At 41.3% G+C, this 19,424-nt stretch overlaps 2 protein-coding genes across 3 annotated transcripts in view; one reads left to right on the forward strand and one right to left on the reverse strand.

Moving 5' to 3' along the window:
* Positions 1-8,488, reverse strand: part of GPLD1 (glycosylphosphatidylinositol specific phospholipase D1) — a 29,539-nt gene extending 21,051 nt beyond the window's left edge. The window contains exons 1-4 of one of the 2 annotated variants that reach the window (XM_083827239.1): positions 8,254-8,488; positions 5,340-5,395; positions 4,573-4,651; positions 426-523 (exon numbers count right to left, since the gene is read on the reverse strand). In XM_083827239.1, the coding sequence (XP_083683365.1) occupies positions 426-523; positions 4,573-4,651; positions 5,340-5,395; positions 8,254-8,350 (330 nt within the window). In that variant the 5' untranslated portion in view covers positions 8,351-8,488. Of the gene's footprint in view, positions 1-425; positions 524-893; positions 1,717-4,572; positions 4,652-5,339; positions 5,396-8,253 lie in introns of those variants that run through there. The other variant, XM_083827240.1, reaches the window with a different exon arrangement.
* A 423-nt stretch (positions 8,489-8,911) lies between these two features.
* ALDH5A1 (aldehyde dehydrogenase 5 family member A1) lies at positions 8,912-19,243 on the forward strand. Its single transcript, XM_083827248.1, has 10 exons — positions 8,912-9,374; positions 9,463-9,546; positions 11,156-11,326; positions 11,609-11,725; positions 12,172-12,315; positions 13,202-13,345; positions 13,725-13,883; positions 15,139-15,308; positions 16,156-16,214; positions 16,395-19,243. The coding sequence occupies exons 1-10, from the start codon at positions 9,063-9,065 to the stop codon at positions 16,598-16,600; spliced, it is 1,566 nt and encodes a 521-aa protein (XP_083683374.1). The 5' UTR covers positions 8,912-9,062; the 3' UTR covers positions 16,601-19,243.
* Positions 19,244-19,424: the final 181 nt, after the last annotated feature.

The raw sequence follows: 19,424 nt of genomic DNA on the forward strand, positions 1-19,424 counted from the left end.
CTTCCTCTTCTTCTAAGTAGCTCATATACCATAGACAAGAGCAGATCAGGACTAAGTCCAAGATTTCATAAGCGTGAATTCTAAACCAGGCCTGGTTTTCAAATGGCAAACATTCAATCAGATCTGGCAATAATGCAAGGACCCAAAACCATCAACTGCATTTGAAAATTTGGACCTATGAATTGTATCATAAGCACCAGAACACATTGAAGATAAATAGATTATATATGGAAACTGTAATAATGTATGTATGGAAACAGGATTTCAAGTCTTCCTGTATCAGCAGACATTTTAATTCAAAAACATTATGTATTTTTTTCTGTACTTCCCAAAGAATGAAGTTGCAACAAGTGAAGAAGGCAGCAAAAAGTGCTGGCAACTAAATCAGTAGAAAGCAAATTCAAAAGTTAAAGAAATTTTCTTACCTCTTCCCAGGGCTGAGGATAATTCCTTCTGATGTAGTGAATACTTGCATTAAGGAATGGTGACCAGTGAGTGTCTTCAGACACATCATGGAATATTCCTATTGCAACAAAATTATATCAATATTTATTATTTTGTTAAAAAAAAAAAGTTTTCTCCATGAAAAATCCAACACACACACACACAAAAAAAATTTGCTCAATTTCATATTGTACAGGTGTACTGGGTTATTATGGAAAGGGTTTGGTAGCAGGGGGCTGCAGGGGTGGCCTCTGTGAGCAGAGCCCAGCAGCTGCCCCATGGCAGATCAGAGCCCGCTCCGGCCAGCTCCAAAAGGGGCCTGCTGCTGGCCAAGGCCAAGCCAGGGAGCGACGCTGGTTGGGACTCTGTGAGGGCAGATTTAAGAAAGGGAAAAAACTGCTGTGTGACAATAGCTGGGAGAGTGAGGAGTGAGCACCAGCCCCACAGACCCCAAGGTCAGTGCAGCAGGAGGGCAGGAGGTGCTCCAGGCAGGCAGCAGCAGTTCCCCTGCGGCCTGTGGAGAGGCCCCTGGTGGAGCAGGCTGTCCCCCTGCAGCCCATGGGTCCCACACGGAGCAGATCTCCACGCTGCAGCCCCCCCGTGGAGGAGCCCCCGGTGGAGCAGGTGGATGTGGCCTGGAGGAGGCTGCGGCCCATGGAGAGCCCCCGCAGGAGCAGGCCCCGGGCCGGAGCTGCAGCCCGTGGAGAGGAGCCCACGCAGGAGCAGGGGGTCTGGGGGGAGCTGCCGCCCGTGGGGGACCCGTGCTGGAGCAGTTTGCTCCTGGGGGATGGACCCCGTGGTACGGAGCCGTGTGGGAGCAGTGCTTGAAGAGCTGCTGCCTGTGGGCAGCCCCCGCAGGCTCAGTTCGGGAAGGACGGCATCCCGTGGGAGGGACCCCACGGGGAGCAGGGGCAGAGAGTGACCGTGAAGGAGCTGCAGATGACAAAGCGTCAGGGACTGACCGCAGCCTCCATTCCCTGTTCCCCTGTACCGATTAGGGGAAGGTAGAATAGGGTGGATGGGGGGAAGGTGTTTTCGTTTGTGTTTAGTCTTCACTGCTCTAGTCTGCTAGTGACAGGCAATAAATTACATTAATATCCCTTATGCTGAGTCTGTTTTGCCTGTGATGATAACTGTTGAGTGGTCTCCCTGTCCTTATTTCAACCCTTGAGCCCCTTCTATCATATTTTCTTGCCCTTTTTCTTTGAAGAGGGGGAATCACAGAGAGGTTGTGGTGTAGCTGCCCAGCAGGGTAAAATCACCACAGTAGGTGACACATTTTGCAATCTGCTTATATGGCAAGAGACAAATTAGCCATATTTTGTATGATTTATATTTTCAAAAGATATGCTAGATTTATCTTATGTGATCTTGGTTTGAGGGAACTGGAAATTTTGTATCTGCTCCCTTTCTCTGTGCCTGTGAGTACAAATGAATATCGCCTCTCAAGTGGAGAGCACAAAAAGAGAAGCTGTTGAGTAAACTAATGCATCAAATTCTATGGAGAAAAGCTGATGAGCATAGCAGTTAACTCAATACCTTTGGGACAGATTATCAGTTTGCACAGGGCTGAGGAAGGCTAAGTCATCATGATCATTTGACAGAATTGAAAACTTGCCAAGTTTTCAGTGTGGTAGTAGAAAGGCGAGGAGGAGGAAAAATCCAAAGGTCTCCCTTTGAAGCATCAATTATTACTCTCACTTGGATTTGTACATAAGAGATTCTGTAGGATCTGCCAGTGACCTTGCCTAAAAATTTTTCTGTACCTTGTATAAAATGGAGGTCAAAGTAGTACTGAAGTGATAAGACCAAGCAGCATAATATTAAATTATATAAATGAGTAGGGGGAAGAAGGTAAAAGGAGACGTTCTTTGGGCCATCTTGGAGAAACAGAATGTGTTTGTTCAGACAGAACTGTGAAACTGCAGATTAGGGTATATTAAATGCTAAAACTGGGAAAGCAGACCTTTTGGTTGATTTAATCACTTCCTGGCCTCTTGACATTTTAAACTGTAGCTGAACTAGGTAACATAAAGGAATTTAGGATGGTATTTGTTAGACCAAAATTAAACATTCACAGAATAGACTTCTACATCCAAGTTTGTTTCCTGCCTGGAAAGGCAGTCTCGATGTCTGTGATGCTGATCTAGAGGCACATAGTTCAAACAAGTCAGCTCTGTAGAGATACCTATTTCTTCCACACTGACTAAGGAGACTGCTTAGTCCAAACATGGCCCAAACAAAAAACAGGGCAAGATGGACCCCAACTTTACTGAAGCAATATGGACTGGAGGCTGCAGATAGAGAGGCTCTGGTCACTGAACTGGTATAAGCAGAAATCAAAACTGTCAGAAGGGAAATAAGAGGTAGATAGAAATAACCAAGTTAAGGTAGAAATTGAGGAAATCCTAGGAAAATATCAGTCCTGAAACCAAGGCAAGGGAGACTAAAGTCTGGGACAAAATGTTAGCAGCGCCAGGTAGATGACCAGTAATAGCAACTTGGTTAAGTGACACGAGACAGAACCAGTATTAAATGCCAGAGCAGAGGGGCAATCTGAAAGTGAAAAGAACACTATGAAAGGGAAGATCCCCCTTTAGTATGCTGGATGGGGCAACCTGCCTGTCAGGATATACACCAAGCAGTAGCTGGGATAGCTAAGGGTCAGCAACAACCTATTACTGAGAGTTAACAAGAAGTCTAGCTGTCATTTTATGATTTAAGACTCCAAGAAGATCAAGAGATGAGAAAAGAGAGGGAAAAGTGTCCTTGGAAAGACAAATAAGGATTTTGCAGTTTGAGGCAGGAAAAACAGATACAGAGATAAACAGAGCCACCAGCAATCAGCTGAAAAACATGTAAAAGATAAGGTAAACAGAAAAAAGATCCTAAGAATGCTCTGAATTTAACGGATCTGAATTTGCATGAACTACTAAAATAAACCACCTACCCTCAACAATCAATTGGCCAAATAACCTCACGCAAACTATGTATCACTGCCTTGTTTCTGGTGTCTGCATACACATCCTGATAGCTTGTTTATGGGAGGACAGACTGTCTTTGCCCCATTTGCCAATTTCTCACTGTCCAGATTTAACATTTTGGTAGCAAGTATCCTGTACCAAGACCTAGCTGGCTGATTTATAATTCTGATGTTGCTGGAGAAGCTGATTATGAGCACAAGCTGACGTATTAGAATTGAAAAATCGGGAAAAATCAGGACTAGCTGCAAGTCTAGACATACTCTTTACAGCAACAGGAGGCTGATTTTGTAGTGCAGTCTTTAGATCTGCAAGCATGAAAACTAAGCCTGACACTGATTTCAAATAGGGACCAGTAAAAGACAAAAGACAGTATGCACTCTAGAAACAGAAAGACTTTAACCTGACAGAATCACAGAATCATAGAACAGGCCATGTTGGAAGGAACCTCAAAAGGCCATCAGGTCGAAGCTTTTTGGGAAGAGGTGAAATTATTTGGCACACTGCCCAATTGCATCATGAAAATCTCCAGCGATGGGAATTCTGCCATATCCCTAGGGAAGTTGTTCCAGCAATTGACTGTTCCCATTGTAAAAAATTTCTTTCTAATATCAAGACAAGACCTTTCCTGGTGCAGCTTGGTACATTGCCTCTTGTCAAAAGATCACAACACATTACTGTCACTTTCTTTTTTCTTTAGCAGCAAGTCACACACTATTTTTTTCATTCTCCTGTCATCTTTGTGACTGATCTGGCAGAAGTTAATTTTTCCTAATATAGAAGTCAGCTCTACACTTTTCCTATGACTTAGAAGAAAGTTTTTTTATCCTCTCAATTCCTCCCCAGGTCAGTACTCAGTAATCTAACCTATTTCAGTCAAACAGCATCCTTCTATCATATTGCTGTACATATTAAACAGTTAAATTTACCCAGAAGTTATTTTCTGAAAAATGTTTTCAAATGTATTGTTATAAACTTCTACTAACAGGCTCAAAATAACTAACAAAACTGGTGGATGTTTTTGCAGGATGTTTTTGGCCATACTTCATTTTTTACAACACAACTATTTTTGACCCTACTAAATTCTGTAGCATTTTCACATAACGATACAGTTGTTACAATATTGGACTCAAAAATCTTTTCTTACCATTTTTGCAGATTGAAGGATAAAAGGCATCAGGATAAATGCTTCCAGCCTGAAATGCATCTTGGTGGTTTAGTAACAACTGGGAAAAGGATAGTGGTGGGAAAAGGAATCAGAATGCTATTACACAGCACAAAACCACAGTGTATTGCCAATGTCAAAGATAAACTTTAAATACTGCCAGCAAGACACAACTATTATCTTGGTAAAATACACCATTTCAGTGTCATCATCATCCTCACCCCTACCCCCACTCCACCCTCAATCCTTTTAAGTGAAACCAAATTAATCGGTACACACTGTAACTTCAAAGGCCATTTAGGAAAGTACTTATATGATGATATAACTTGGGTACTGCTGGTCAACTTCTGAAGGCGCCCTCCTCCTCTTGGCTAGACACAAAGCCTGAGCTGCTAACTTCCATCCTCTGAACCATGCCATAGCTGTCTACAGGAGACGATGTCAATACTTCCCTTGAGTGGTCTCCTACTTTCATAAAATACCAAGTTATATAAATTGGTCTTCTTTACATTGTCCTAGAGAACATGAACTGTGTTTTAAACACAAAACATGTGTTTTGTTATGTGTTTATGAAAACTGTTGACATATTTAAAGTGCTCTGGTGGATTTTTCGACAATAAAGTTAAAAATACAGTTTAGGCACAGTAGTTACATACGTATTACTCAGAACTTATAATAAAGAAATGTAAGAAGACAAAAAAAGACTCAGAAGAAAGGCGTAGACAGTTAAGCAATAATATGCTTCCTACCTGTCTGTAGTTAACATTCCCTTCACGCGAAATGAAAAATTCCAGAGCTCTATGTGCTGAAAAACAACATATTGAAGTATTGATTGATACATATTGTAACCAGGCCAATGGTTTGTTAGATGCATTATCAAAAATAGATTATACGGCATTATCATATCTATGCCAACTGGCACAGGCATAGGAAGTATTACTTCTCCAAAAAATCTGTGCATGTGAGACGGTCTAGGGACCAAATACAGAAATGCTGTTTCTGTGGCACATCTGAACACAGAGGTCTCATCAGACTCTCTCTCACCCCAGCTCTCAAGATGAGCAACAAAGACGAAAATGTCTGTCAGCAAGTAAAAAGGAACTCTTTATGTCCCGAATCGAGCTACTGACAGTGGAACACGGAATACACATGGATACACATGGAATATGTATCATAACTTTCTAGCTGTAAAGGACCTACATGAATTGTGTTTAAGTTTCACTGTCCTCAGGAATCAACATGCTTACTAGTTTGATTAATTTTTAACATGTATGAAAAACAAACAAAATCTAGAGCCAGCAAAGTAAATAATGCTATTTATTCACTGAATAGGTAGACATTCTTACTGCCAAACTGTTTATTAAGCAAGAAAAATAAAAGAATGAAACAAATTTATCACTTTTCTTTAATGAAATTTTGTTCTAATTAATGTTAAATGCCAGGGACAATCAATTAGCTCTTTCCTAAAAACACCCAACATTGCCTCTAAAATTACTCAGTTGAAACTACATGCATGGGTTATCTTCTTTACCTTCCCCCACTCAAGGTTTGTTCCTCACTTGAACTACTTACAAACTAAGACTGATTTCCCTGTCAATACGACCCAGAATATGCTGAATTTAAGGTGATCCTTACCAAAACAATTAAACCGCCAAAAAATCCACTCTCATTCTCGAATAAGATACGGACAAAACCAAATGTTCAAATTATTTGAATCTTACACACTGCTGTTTCAAACCATCCTTAAGCAAATAGGTTAAGAGATACTTAAGGACCAATCAACAAGCTTGTTGTTCCTGCAATAAGCCAAAATAAAAACAAACAAATAAATAAATATAAATAAATAAATTTAAAAAAAAAATCTCGGTTTTGCAGTTGTTTTATTTCCCCTCCTGTCTCCTCCCATCCCTGACTTGTCTTGTTAGTCAGATGGCCCAGATCCCACCAGCTCATCTCTACAATGAACTTTGTGGAGGGATCTTTACAGTCCCACACAACCCTGTCGTTGTGCATGGAAGAAAAGCCCGTTTGCTCAAACCTGCCTCCGAGAACGAGGCCATGGCAAGTAGGACACAGCACAGCACTGCTGAGCACATCGCACATGATCAACATTTTGAACAGGCAGAACTTTTCACCATTTTAAAGTACTTTCAGGAGTGTGTCCGGGAGAGACTTTGGTGCTAGTTTTGAATCATAAGAATTCTCTTCTGATTTTATTTTTTCTGGAATATTCAGTGCTTGGATTTGGCAATAATTTCCTTTATCTTATCATTGTGAAATTTTATTTGTACAGTAATAAAAGTGCAGTTTTTAGCAATATCAGAACTGAGCCCATTTTAATGTCATTTTCAGACGAATGGACAATATTTGCTGTAAACGCTGACGTGACAGTTAAGTGTACACATGATTTCTCAGACAACCAAGATCTTCAAATTATATAAAATCATTTTTTCTGTAATATGCTTCCTTGATTAGATTAAAATGACTGCTTTGGGGCAGATCTGTAAGATCTTGTTTCTCTTTGTAGCTTTCTTGAAAACACCCTGTATTCTATCAAATATGTCATTGCAAGTTTTCAGAAGCTCACGTTCGGTAATTAGGGCTCAAGGCTTACAAAGATGTATGCGTTTGCCTAGCTTCAGGCAGTGTGGCTTCTCTTACTGGTTACTATGTGCTTCTTGACATATCATTAGGAAAAGCAAATGTTTGTAGGACACTGACCAAAGGTACAGGACTCTGAGCATACTCTTGGTCTGAAACAAATGCCATGAATTCTGGGTTACAGCTTTTAACTTGTTCAAATTTGCATGTATTCAGTAATTAAAGTCTGAGATTACCTGAATACATACAGTATTATATGTTTTACTTTCTAGCTGTTTTGAGCAATGGATTTAGAGTCAGAAACTGAAGAATGACCAAGTAAATCCATCAATTAAAATCTACTACGAGTAAACATTTGAGAATAACCTCCAGCTACCTATGAATGTTTTCTCAAGAATTACTGCAGAAACCAGATTTTAAAAATAACACATGCGTGCAAATAAGAAATTCAAAACAAAAACATTTCCCCACTTTGACGTTCACTCAGTTCTCTCAATTTTTCTACAAAGCTAGGTTGTTTAGGCTACATGATAGCAACCTACCAGAAAGAGACATAGAACAAAATTTTCATGACATTAGTCACAGACACAAATGCATTATAGTATTTTATTTATTTTATGCAGGTACAGCAGAATTCATATATAGTTATTTGAAAACAGGGCAACCAAAAATGATTTGTTTTATTCTCTAGTTTATATTTAAATACAAAAATCCATTAATTTTAACAAAAATAAATATTTCTCATTTCTCCGGACAAAAACACATTTGTGTAAGACTTAAGAGACACAAACATTCCAGTTACATAATGTCTGTGTTTTAGAAGACAGAAAAATACGCAACCAAACTGATTCAAGCACTCTGCTTGCAAAAACAGTACAGTTGAGGTTCAAACACCAAAAACAAACTACTCATTCATGCCATGTACATAAATATATAACGAAAATGATGTGGAATGCTCATTACTTTCACATTATTCCCTACCATTGCTTTCCAGACAAACCTGAGTTTACTTTTCTTCCCAAGCAATTCAAAACACAAGAAAATTCATTCTGAACGTCTTACCTATTTCAACATGCGTTGAGATTCCACTTGAAATACATCTTTGACAGAAACTGTACAGTATAACCATCAAAACAGACCAAATCTTCAGACCAGCCATGATGCTGATACGCTAGCTCAGGCTGTGGTTTTTTGGACGCCTGGAGCAGTAGCACTGTGACCTTTGAAATAGAGGTTACGGCACATGCCTGGTCTTTCAGACACGTTGCTGACACAGCAAGTAAACTACTGCAGTAGTGGGAAGGCCATTTTATATCTTACTTCAAATAATTTATATAAAAAAAGATGGAGTCTATAGGTGTTCTGCCCTTTCTCTGGGGTTTGGGCAGTGCAGCTGCCATCACTGCACAGCAGCAGCAAGGCTTCTGTCTACGTGTAGCACAACACTGATGGGCAACCTCTCGGAGGAGGTCTGCCTCACTGCGCACCTGCCTTTCGACACCAGATTTTACACGGAATGAAAGCCAGGTGCCGAGGCAGCGTTCGCACAAACACGGCAGCCTGCAGGCAGAACGTGCTCATAAACCTGTCGCGCAGAAGGGTCAGAGCTCCGCACTCATTACACACACACACAGCTGGACCTTGCAGCCCGGGCTGAGGACCCAGCTCAGCCCACTACGCGAGGTGGGAAGCCACCGAGCCGCGCTGCGGCTCCCAGCCGTCTTCCAGGCGCCCCTGACCCGGGAGCCGTGCGCTGCCCCGCCCGGCTTCCACAGCGGGGAGGCAGCGGGGCTCGCCCCGGGCTCGCCTCCCCTCAGCCCGCCCCGCTCCGCCGCGGCTCCTCCCCCGGAGCCGTGCCGAGCCGTGCGGCCATGTCGAGCCTCCTGCCCCTCCGCGCCGCCGCCTTCGCCGCCGCCGCTCGCCGCCGCCTCCTGCTGCAGCCCCCGGCGGCCCCGGGCCCGGCGGCGGCGCGGAGCGGCAGCGGGGCGCTGCCCGGCGGGCTGGTGCGGCGGGGCGGGCTGGTGGGCGGCCGCTGGCTGGAGGCGCCCGCGGCCTTCGCTGTGCGGGACCCGGCCAGCGGGCAGGAGCTGGGCCCCGTGGCCGACTGCGGCGCGGCCGAGGCGAGGGCGGCCGTGAGGGCCGCGCACGGGGCCGGGGCCGCCTGGGGCCGCCTCCCCGCCAAGGTGAGCGGGGGGCCGGGGGAACGCGGGGGGAAGCGGGCCGGGCTCGCTGCGCCCACCCGCGGCACAACGCAGCCCTGTGTCCCCTCAGGAGAGGAGCGCCCTCCTCCGCAGGTGGTACGAGCTGATGGTGGAGAGGAGGGACGACCTGGCCGCGATCATAACGGCGGAAAACGTGAGTGAGGGGGTGGGAGCCGCGGGGTTCCTCTCCAGAGGAGCCGCTTTGCCCTACAGCTGTGGTGCTGCATGGCCGAGCAGTTCTGGTCATCCTTACATGAGGAATACCCCTAAACATCCTCTAAGGCCAGGAATCCCCTAAGGCCAGAAAGATACTCGGGAATCCCAAGCGTTAAAATACACATCTCCAAGCTCCAGATCTGTGAAAACTGTTAGTCTACTTGTGGTAACGTTTATCTTATTCGGAAGCATAACATATGGATGCATTAACATTAAAATGAAGTTGAATTCTCTCAATGTACCCAGTGTACATTTCACCAGTTAGCCACCATGTCTTTATTTATCAAACTATTTACTTAAATTTTAAGTTGGGCCTAGACTATTCATTGCGCACTCACACTGCTCTCTTAGGCCAATCGATAATGTTTCAAACACCACCTTTTTTACACACTTACAGTGTGCTATTTTGATAACTATAGTACCTAGAAACCCAGCTGGAATCAGACCTACATTGTGCAGAGGCATACAGAAACCTAAACTGTCATCTTAATGGCAGAAATCATTGTGGTTTTTTTTTCAGTTTCATGCGTTTAAAAAGGGAAAATAACATAAATACTGTTTTTGCCCCTTAGTATGTAAAATAAAAATTAACTTTTTTTCTCTCATGCATTGCTTGAAATTAATGGTTAGATTTTATAGTTTATGCCTAATCATATGTAGCAAGACAAGGTTACTAAGTAGCTAGAAAGGATGTGTCTCGAAATACAGTCCTGATAATAAGGAAGAACAAACATTGCTCTGGATCATAGGTTGTGGTTTTTGAAGGCTTCTTTTTACTGCATTCTCTGTCTTTTAAGGACGGGGAAGCCATCTGACAGGTAATTAATAACTGCAATAATTACAATATCCCTTGTTAGACTGATGCACAGCATCTGTGGCTTGGCCTCTTCAAGTGAAAGTGATTTCACTGAAACTTGTAAGTGGGGGTAATGAGTTATGTCTGCATCAGCGTCTTATTTTGGATCGGAGTGGCTGTACCATTAAAGCAAATCTCCTGGTCACTTAACGTGTTTTGCTTTGCATCACAGAGCAGTCTGGAAATTCACAGGCTGGCATCCTTTTGAGTAAAGCCATGCTGGAAGGTACCACAGCAGCTTCTCTGTTGTGTTCCAACAGCTAATGCTCACTCAGTCCACAGGACCAGACCTGGAGGTGGGTGGTGCAAAGTAATACACTCCAAAACAATGGTCCCTGATGTAAACTTGTAACTTTTGCCATGATTTGTATCTTCTTCAGAATGGTGGTAGCAGCTAACTGCAGAGTTTGTAAATAACACTTCACAAAGTTGTAAAACATGCTGTCCCAGCTCCTCATCTAGTGCAGGTACGAATCTGGGCACCAATGTCAAAGCACTGGCTATATAATGACTGTATGTTGAAGTCACATAACTATTGATGGTGAAATCATATCAAGTCCTTTCCAGAGACTGCAGTGTATGTGATACAGGATTATAAAGCACTCTGAAAAGAACTCTGAAATGACCTAAATATATTTGTATTGCTTCAGTCTGCCACTTACAGTGTATCTTCAATCTGATTTCATCAAAGGGAAAACCTCTGAAAGAAGCGCAGGGGGAAATCCTATATTCTGCCTCATTTCTGGAATGGTTTGCGGAAGAAGCTCGCCGAGTTTATGGTGATGTCATTCCAGCATCTGCAAAAGACAGAAGAATCCTGGTGCTGAAACAGCCAGTGGGAGTGGCAGCTATTATAACCCCAGTAAGTACAGCTGATTTTTCCACATCAGACAGAGGTTTTCAGCTCAGTCCACAGCGTGGGGCCTCACGGCTCCTTGCCTCAGGAAACATCCCTGCAAAGTTTCATTTCTATGCTGTGCCTGCTTCTTCCTGAATTGGCAGTACTTTGAAATGTTCGCCTAGGACAAAGCACATCATGCAGGTCTGTTTAGGCTACCACATAACTGCATAAAACGCCTATTATTTCAACAAAAACAGGGGGCAAGATTTCCCCAAGTTTGATTGTTCTTTTCTCTCGTCCTAGTGGAACTTCCCCAGTGCTATGATTACCCGGAAGGTTGGTGCAGCTCTGGCAGCTGGCTGTACAGTAGTAGTGAAACCTGCAGAGGATACACCTTTATCAGCATTGGCTCTTGGAGAGGTGAGCTTTTATGCTAGGCTTTACATTAATAATGGACTGAAGCTGTAAATAAGAGCCCATAAATATCCCTATGGTCAGATGGCCTTTATTGGTAACTCTAGCCAACTTCATACATGAAGAAAGGACAAGTCGGCTGATTTGATCCAGAGGTTTTAGTTCATTAGAAATCTTTTGAAGTTGCCTCTAATATGGTGTAGAGCCTGAAAGCGGACCTGGCCATTGAGCCACAAGAAACGTCTTTATATCCTTCCTTTGGCTACTTTGAATGACAGACAGCTTAAACGTGGGTGAAACTGCACTCTTAACAATGTGGCATTTGTTAGCTGTGCTGTGCACCTTGGGCTCTTACTGGTTTGCAGACTGATTTCGTCAAAGCAATAAACATAAACGGACTCTTCCAAATACAAAATGCACTGATAATGCAAATTCTGTTTCTCTTGTTGCAGCTTGCAAACCAGGCTGGAATTCCTGCAGGAGTGTATAACGTTGTTCCTTGTTCCAGACAACAGGCACCAGCTGTAGGGGAAGTCTTGTGCACTGATCCATTGGTAGCCAAAATATCTTTTACTGGCTCCACTGAAACAGGAAAGGTACATAAGTGCACAGAATATCCTTGAAGATTATTACTGTGGTTGTACTGGAAAGGTAGGGGAAAGTGTGTGCTTCCAAATAGAGCCTTCTTCTCTGGCTACTGTATGCAGACAGTCCAAATAAGTGTGTATTTGTTGAGATACTGCCTATTTACTTCGGTGTCAGTACTTCATAGAAGGATGTATATGTGCAACTCCTGCATAATTGTCCCTCATTAAATTATAACCTGAACAGTTCTGTATAAGATGCTCGTGTTTCATATCATACTGTGACAGCATACTAAAAGGCATGCTGAAACTGAATTTCAAAGGTGCTGTTTGGGAATGGCTTCTGTAGCTGAAAGAAATTCTTAGAGAAGCGAGACCCTTGCATCTCTTATATCAACTTTTTGTATCAGCCTTAACCAACAAGCAGTCTTGCTCATCAGTCCCCAGTGAAATCAAAAAAGCTGCAGAGTGTGGCTAAGTGTGGTAGAACTCTATGCAGTGCCCTTACACAGAAGGAAGAAAAACTCTTGATACCTAAGGCAAACCTTAATCCCAAATTTTGTCACATACTGGAAAATAGTAAGAGTAGTCAAGATTTTTATTACTGAAAGGGAAGTGAACAAGCAAACAAGTGACAATATTAGTATATAAAAGCCTGACTTGAAGTTGATGAAAATCCTTTTCTTCATTATTTCTTGGCCAGAATGTGATCTCTAAAGATTTTAATGAGTGAAATTAGTCCTTGTATTTGTGATGGGACAAAAAAGATGGCCTAGCATGAAAGAGAAGATGCAGATTAACTTCCTGCCAGAGGCAGCTTTTCACTGCCTTCTGTCTGTAAGCTTTGTGGTTCCATAGTTTACCTCTGGTAGAGGTACAGGTTTCCATGTTTCTTCAGATACTGCTGAAGCATGCAGCTGGCACCGTGAAGCGAGTCTCCATGGAGCTTGGAGGGCATGCTCCTTTTATAGTGTTTGACAGTGCCGATGTGGACCGTGCTGTGGCAGGAGCCCTTGCTTCTAAGTTTAGAAACTCAGGACAGGTAAGAGTAACCATTTTGTCTTTGTTTCTGGAAGGAGAAGAGCTGTATATATAGTTTAAGCGGTATAAATAAACTATTTTATGTAAAAGGAAAGCATGGAACAATTCATCGTGAAGAGAGAGATGCTTGGGGCCACACATGGCTCTGGGCACTTAAGCCAGTTATCAGGCAGCAAGTCCAAATAACAACATAATAAAATCCCTTTCTTCATACTTTCATGGACATGGCTGTTACTTTTGAGAGACTGTAGTAATCAAACTAGGCTGCAGTAACTGTAGTACTGTAGTAACCCGACATTGTGGCATGAAGGCCAGAATGAATTCGTAACGAGATACAATATAAAATACTGTTTGCTTTTCCTTTTCATGTTTATTTTCAGACATGTGTTTGCACAAACCGTTTCCTGGTGCAAAAGGGAATCCATGACAAATTTGTGGAAAAGTTTGCTAAAGCCATAAGGAGCCAGCTACGTGTTGGAAATGGATTTGATGCAAATACCACCCAAGGGCCACTAATCAATGAAAAAGCAGTAGAAAAGGTACAAATAAAAGATTTGATTTTGACACCTTTATTTCCTTTTGTGATCCATAAAGTAACTTTGGAACTGTGTTTAACTTTTTTCACGTTTTTTGTTAGAAAGAATTAGCAGTGTGGCTGGGAGCTTGTTGTCTCCTCCAAACCCATGTGTGTATGTAGAGGAGCAGATGTGGCCAGGTAATGTAGAAGAGATTCGTCCTTTAGGAGGGAATGATTCTTCCTAATTATTTCCTGTCTGTTCTCAAGAAGAACATTTTCTGAAATGTGATACACCGTGAGAGTTTGGTGGTGATTCTACAATTCTGAAGCATTGTGATTTCAACTTGCCTCAGAGACCAGTGCCTCCAGCAAAAGCTAAGCACAATAACACACTGAGGTTAAAAATACCAGTGCTCTGGATGCTGTAATCACTTGAAATCTTATGTGCATGGCTTGGGTCTTCTGTTTTGTATGACTCATGACTCCAGTAATAAGTAAGATTTTCTATAATATTTCACCCTTCCTAAGTTTAAAGATTATTGAATGATGTGGTTCATACTTTCTAAGATACTATGGCTCGGTTATATGCTGGTTTGATTTCAATCCCATTATACATGAACGCTGTCAGACTCTTTCTGTGTATAAAATACTGGAATATGAAAATACTCAGAACTATTTGCGAGACAAAGGATAAAACACATGGATGTAATGAAATTCCTTCCCTTTATGCATCACAAAAGTTTTGTGTATATTGCATGTCTATACACACACAGCAAGCACTGTAAATAGTCATGTAACTGCCTTTTTGTTACTTCAAAGGACTGTATTTTAGGTTGAGACTGTTACTTTAGTTTTCTCATTACTTTCTTGTCTTTGGATCAATTGTAGATGTACAGGAGTGGAGAATGATTTTGCCAGTACCATCCTGAAAGCTTACTTCTGTTGTCTTTCTCTTTAAATGACAGTCATGTACTTCTGTTTCGACAGTCCCTGATCATGGATATCAGGTGTACTGCTCAGTCCTGCAAAGACTTTTCTCATGTTATTTGTAATCCTTTCATTTCGGTAGAAAAGGTGAATGTATGTGACGCTGGGGCCATACTCATAGTTTAATTCAAGAGAAATTTTAAGTAACATTGCAAATAGTCTTCTGCAAAGTATAAACCTCTCTTCAAAGTCTTCTTTTTAATACTGGATAGTATTATTTCTTCAGTGGAAAATATATTAATGTTCATTTTTAAGTCCTAACCTTGAGATTTTTGTTTTGCATACCTCAGGTAGAGAGACATATTAATGATGCAGTTTCTCAAGGAGCATCTATTGTGACTGGAGGGAAACGACACAGCTTGGGGAAGAATTTCTTTGAGCCAACATTACTGAGTAATGTTACAACAAAAATGCTTTGCACACAAGAGGAGACATTTGGCCCTTTAGCACCAGTTATCAAGTAAGACCATTCATTTTCCAGATTAAAATACAGCAATAAAAAAGAATGACAGATTGTTTTGAATAAATAAGATTTGCATGACTGCTTGCCAAAAGTTATTTTTGTGAGGCCAAATAAGAATCACAGAATCATTTAGGTTGAAAGACCTATGAACTAACACTAGCAAGTCATCTACTAAACCATATCACTAAGCTAAGTCATGCAATAAGACTGTTGTAAATACTTGGAAACTTACTGTGCACACCTTGCCTGTTTGTTTCTCTCTTGACTTGATTTAAGTCTCTGCAGCTTTTCAAAAATGGTTTTCTTTTAAAATGCATCAGCAATTAAGCTGGGGCAGGTAACAGCAGAACTCTCACAAATTTCATGTTTTGCAGAATGAAGGGGGAGGCAGGAGCTTGCAATTTGTCATGATTTGCTAGCCCTGCTTTTCTGACTGAGGATGACTTAGCTCTGTAGCTCTTTTTGCTCCTTAAAACTTTCCCTGCCTCCATCCAGAATGATTGGATATGACGAAGAACCTGATAGGGTAGGTCGTCCATCATAGCTGAGAGTGCTTATGTAGTTGGGGAAATGAGTGAGCTAACCCATAGGAAGTAAAGGTTTAGCTACCAGTACCTACGGAGGATAAAGGCAATCCTAATTATTTAACTGTGGTTTAATTTAAAGTAAGCGGTAGAAACTCCTCCATTGCTTCAAAATGAAAATTAAAATAGATACTGAAAATACATTTTTGGAAAAAAATGCACATTGACTTATTTTTGATACAGTTGCATCTTTGCAGTAAGTGAGCAAGATGGTAGATGAACTGCAGGCCTCATTTCTATTTTTTTCTTTATATTGACAGATTTGAGACTGAAGAAGAAGCTATTGCCATAGCAAATGCAGCCAGTGTGGGTTTAGCAGGTATGCCTTTCTTTCAGATAAATACATTGTTGAGGTTTTTTATAAGATTCAGTGTTAAGGGGGTAACAATTTTTAATGAAATGACGGACATCATGTCAAGAAGTATCTTTTTCAGTCTTCTGCAACTGTTCCTTCAGACTTCTTTTTTTTTCATTCTGTATCTCTGTTTCTGCATGGCAGGATATTTCTACTCCCAAGATCCAGCTCAGATCTGGAGAGTTGCAGAGCAGCTGGAAGTTGGAATGGTTGGTGTAAACGAAGGCATAGTCTCCTCAGTGGAGAGTCCTTTTGGTGGGGTAAAGCAGTCTGGCTTAGGACGGGAAGGTTCGAAGTATGGCATTGATGAATACTTAGAAATAAAATACGTCTGCTTCGGAGGCTTGTAAAAATCTTCAGAAAGCACAATCCCAACATTTTGGGAAAGAGTGTTGTAGTTTTAGAAGCTTTTTGAACCAGAATTATGTTATGAATGCCTTCGTTTACCTTCTTCAAAACTAAGCAACCCTGTTCTGTATGCGTAGAGATATTTACAACATTCTGTGCTGCCACGTTTTTACATGTTTGTATGTTGTTTTTCAGCAATGTGATCACAGTGCCAATTATCTCTAACAAGTAGTAGGGAGGAATACGCATCTGTTATCCTTAGATTACCCCTGTGTAGTTGGGAGGACTTGGAGACTTCTGCATTATGAAAATAGACCATAGCCTGTGTCAAGGGGAAAACTGACTACCATTTGTTGTTGCCTGCTTGAGTGTGTGTAGGACGTGGGAAGTGTTGAGAATGGCAGACTCCCTTTAGAGTTTTGTGTAAATACCAGCATTTTCTAATGTGGTTATGTAACGTCCTTTTAGAAGCAGGCATGTCTCTTTTTAACTGTGGGATAATCTGATGCTTATGAAAGGTGAGGAGTGTTTTTTAGCTACTGCTAGGAGTTCATGCAGGTGAACGTACAGCTTTGTCAGTGCATGTTAATGCTGGCTGCAGAGCTGCCAGCTGTTCAGCTCCGGTCTTCTGAGCAAAGAGCTGTAATTTGTGCTTAACAGCTTACAGGTTTGGGATCGAACGCCTTTGTCTGGTATGTCTGAGAGTCCCAGCTGTCCTGGGAAAACATCAGCAAAGGACAAAGCGTTGCTGGCTTAGTGAGTAGTAGGAGGAAGATGGGATGTATGGTTGCAGGAGTAACTTGTAGAATTGTCAGGGGACACTGAAAGGGCTGTATGAATGAATTCCAAGTGGTGACATGATGATACACAGAACTCCCTTCTGCGAAAAGAATGTCCTTTTGTAAAAGGAAGGTCACTGATGTAAACGTTGCTCAGCGTCTAGAATGTTACCCACCACCTCCAAAGAACAGGAGCAGATAGATGGTTCAGTTCCTCTGGGCTTTGTGCCTTGAATCAGATTTGTGGTCACAAAGGAAAATAACCTTTAAGGAGGAAGGTACAAAAACCTTTAAAATTGGCTAACTTGTGGTCTAATAAGGACTTAAGTAAAAATTACTAGAGGTGAAACCTTTACCCATAACCTCACTATTTTAATTGTCATCTTTAAGGATAATTTAAAGAATCCTTAATGTGAAACAAACCGTACTGTTTAAACGTTATTATTTCAATGAGACTTGAAGCATTTAAAAAAAAGTGCAATGCTAATTTGGCAAATAAATCAACACTGCAGAGACTAAGGAGAAGAAATTTTCTTTCCTGTACTTAAATTATTTGGTGGGATTTTACCCATTAATTACTGAAAAAAATAGAAGGTAACATACCACTTCTTCCTAATGAATGTACCCTATGAAATGGGCTATTTTAAGATATTTTATCCAATGAAGCAAAAAGGTACCAGGTACCATAAGACTTGCATGAAAGAAGAGCCAGAGCTGAGTTTCACAGAGTTTTTTAAAGCGCACATGAGGTAGCATTGACTGCTGCTCATTATTTCTAAATATTTTTTTATGTTTATATTTATCTAACACTTGAGACCAGGTGGGTGTTTGTATGTAACACATTACTTGTCAGTAAATGTGTATGTGTGCATCCTGCCAGTTGAAGGACAGGTAAAGAACACTTACTGCCCTTCCAAGCATTTCCAATGCACCAAAATAAATGCATGTTTAAGATAATAAGGACTTAATACTGTTATCAGTTGCAGTACATTTGACTTTTTTTCCAAGAACAAAAAAGGATAGCCAACTTCTACCTACACTAATTGCAAGGAACCTTCCACCCAACCTCTGAGATTACACTACTGAGCACACAGGCTACCTGAATTTAGAGAATATGAGGATGTGGAACAGGGAGCTCTTCGCCAGCTTTGGCTGCCAATACATTATTTCTTACTGGAAAGTGTAACGAGGCTGAAAAAAGGTTTTAACTTGGTGTCTGGGTACCAGTAATACAGTGGTGCAGGCACAGTTGTGAATGTTGTACACAGGTTGGAATATCTGCCACTTTAATTGCACAGATTTAAAACTGTCTGCATGTGATCTGCAGTATGAGGTCAAAGTTATCTCATTTACTGCTGTATGACAGTGCAGTTCTGAATGTAGGTGTACTTCTTGGGACAGTGCAGTTGGAGGATAAACTTTTTAGCTGGCTGCTCTATTAATTGTAAAAATTAGTGATCTGATGCATTGGTGCATTTAAAATCTTCATGTATTTCTAAGAATAGCACTGTTAAAATTAATGAGTAAATGTTTACTTTTTTCCTAGCATTTTTTTTTTACTATGCCTGATAACAAGCACAAAACATAATTAATAAGGTATATAGGCTTTAAAAAAAGCCTTTGCCTAGATTGGATTGCGGAAGGATTCCAGCATAGCATCCTTGTGTCACTGAAGTCTACATCAGTAAGCACAGAATAATCTTGAAGTTGTCTTCAAAACAAAAGCTGTGATTCTTTAACAAAACATATACTTGAATTCTTACACCTCAGTTATGTTGATTACATTTGTGATAGTTCAGCGATTTCTGGATACTAAAACTGCAATGGAAAAATGTTTTCAGTTAATAAATAACTTCTGTGAAAGCACTGGATTGTGTGGTTCATTACCTTATTTACTGCTGAACTGACAGAGTGACAGTAGCTACATTACATTCAGTCCCTCAGATTTCCACAGAACTTTTGTTGTGCCAACTTTAGCACTGGAAAAAAAAGACTTCTCTGCATCCAGATGTTCTTTAGATGTTTATAAGCGAGGTGGCTCCTGATC

Source organism: Anser anser (genome assembly GCF_964211835.1).
Source record: "Anser anser genome assembly, chromosome: 2".
In the NCBI taxonomy this organism is placed as follows: Eukaryota; Metazoa; Chordata; class Aves; order Anseriformes; family Anatidae; genus Anser; species Anser anser.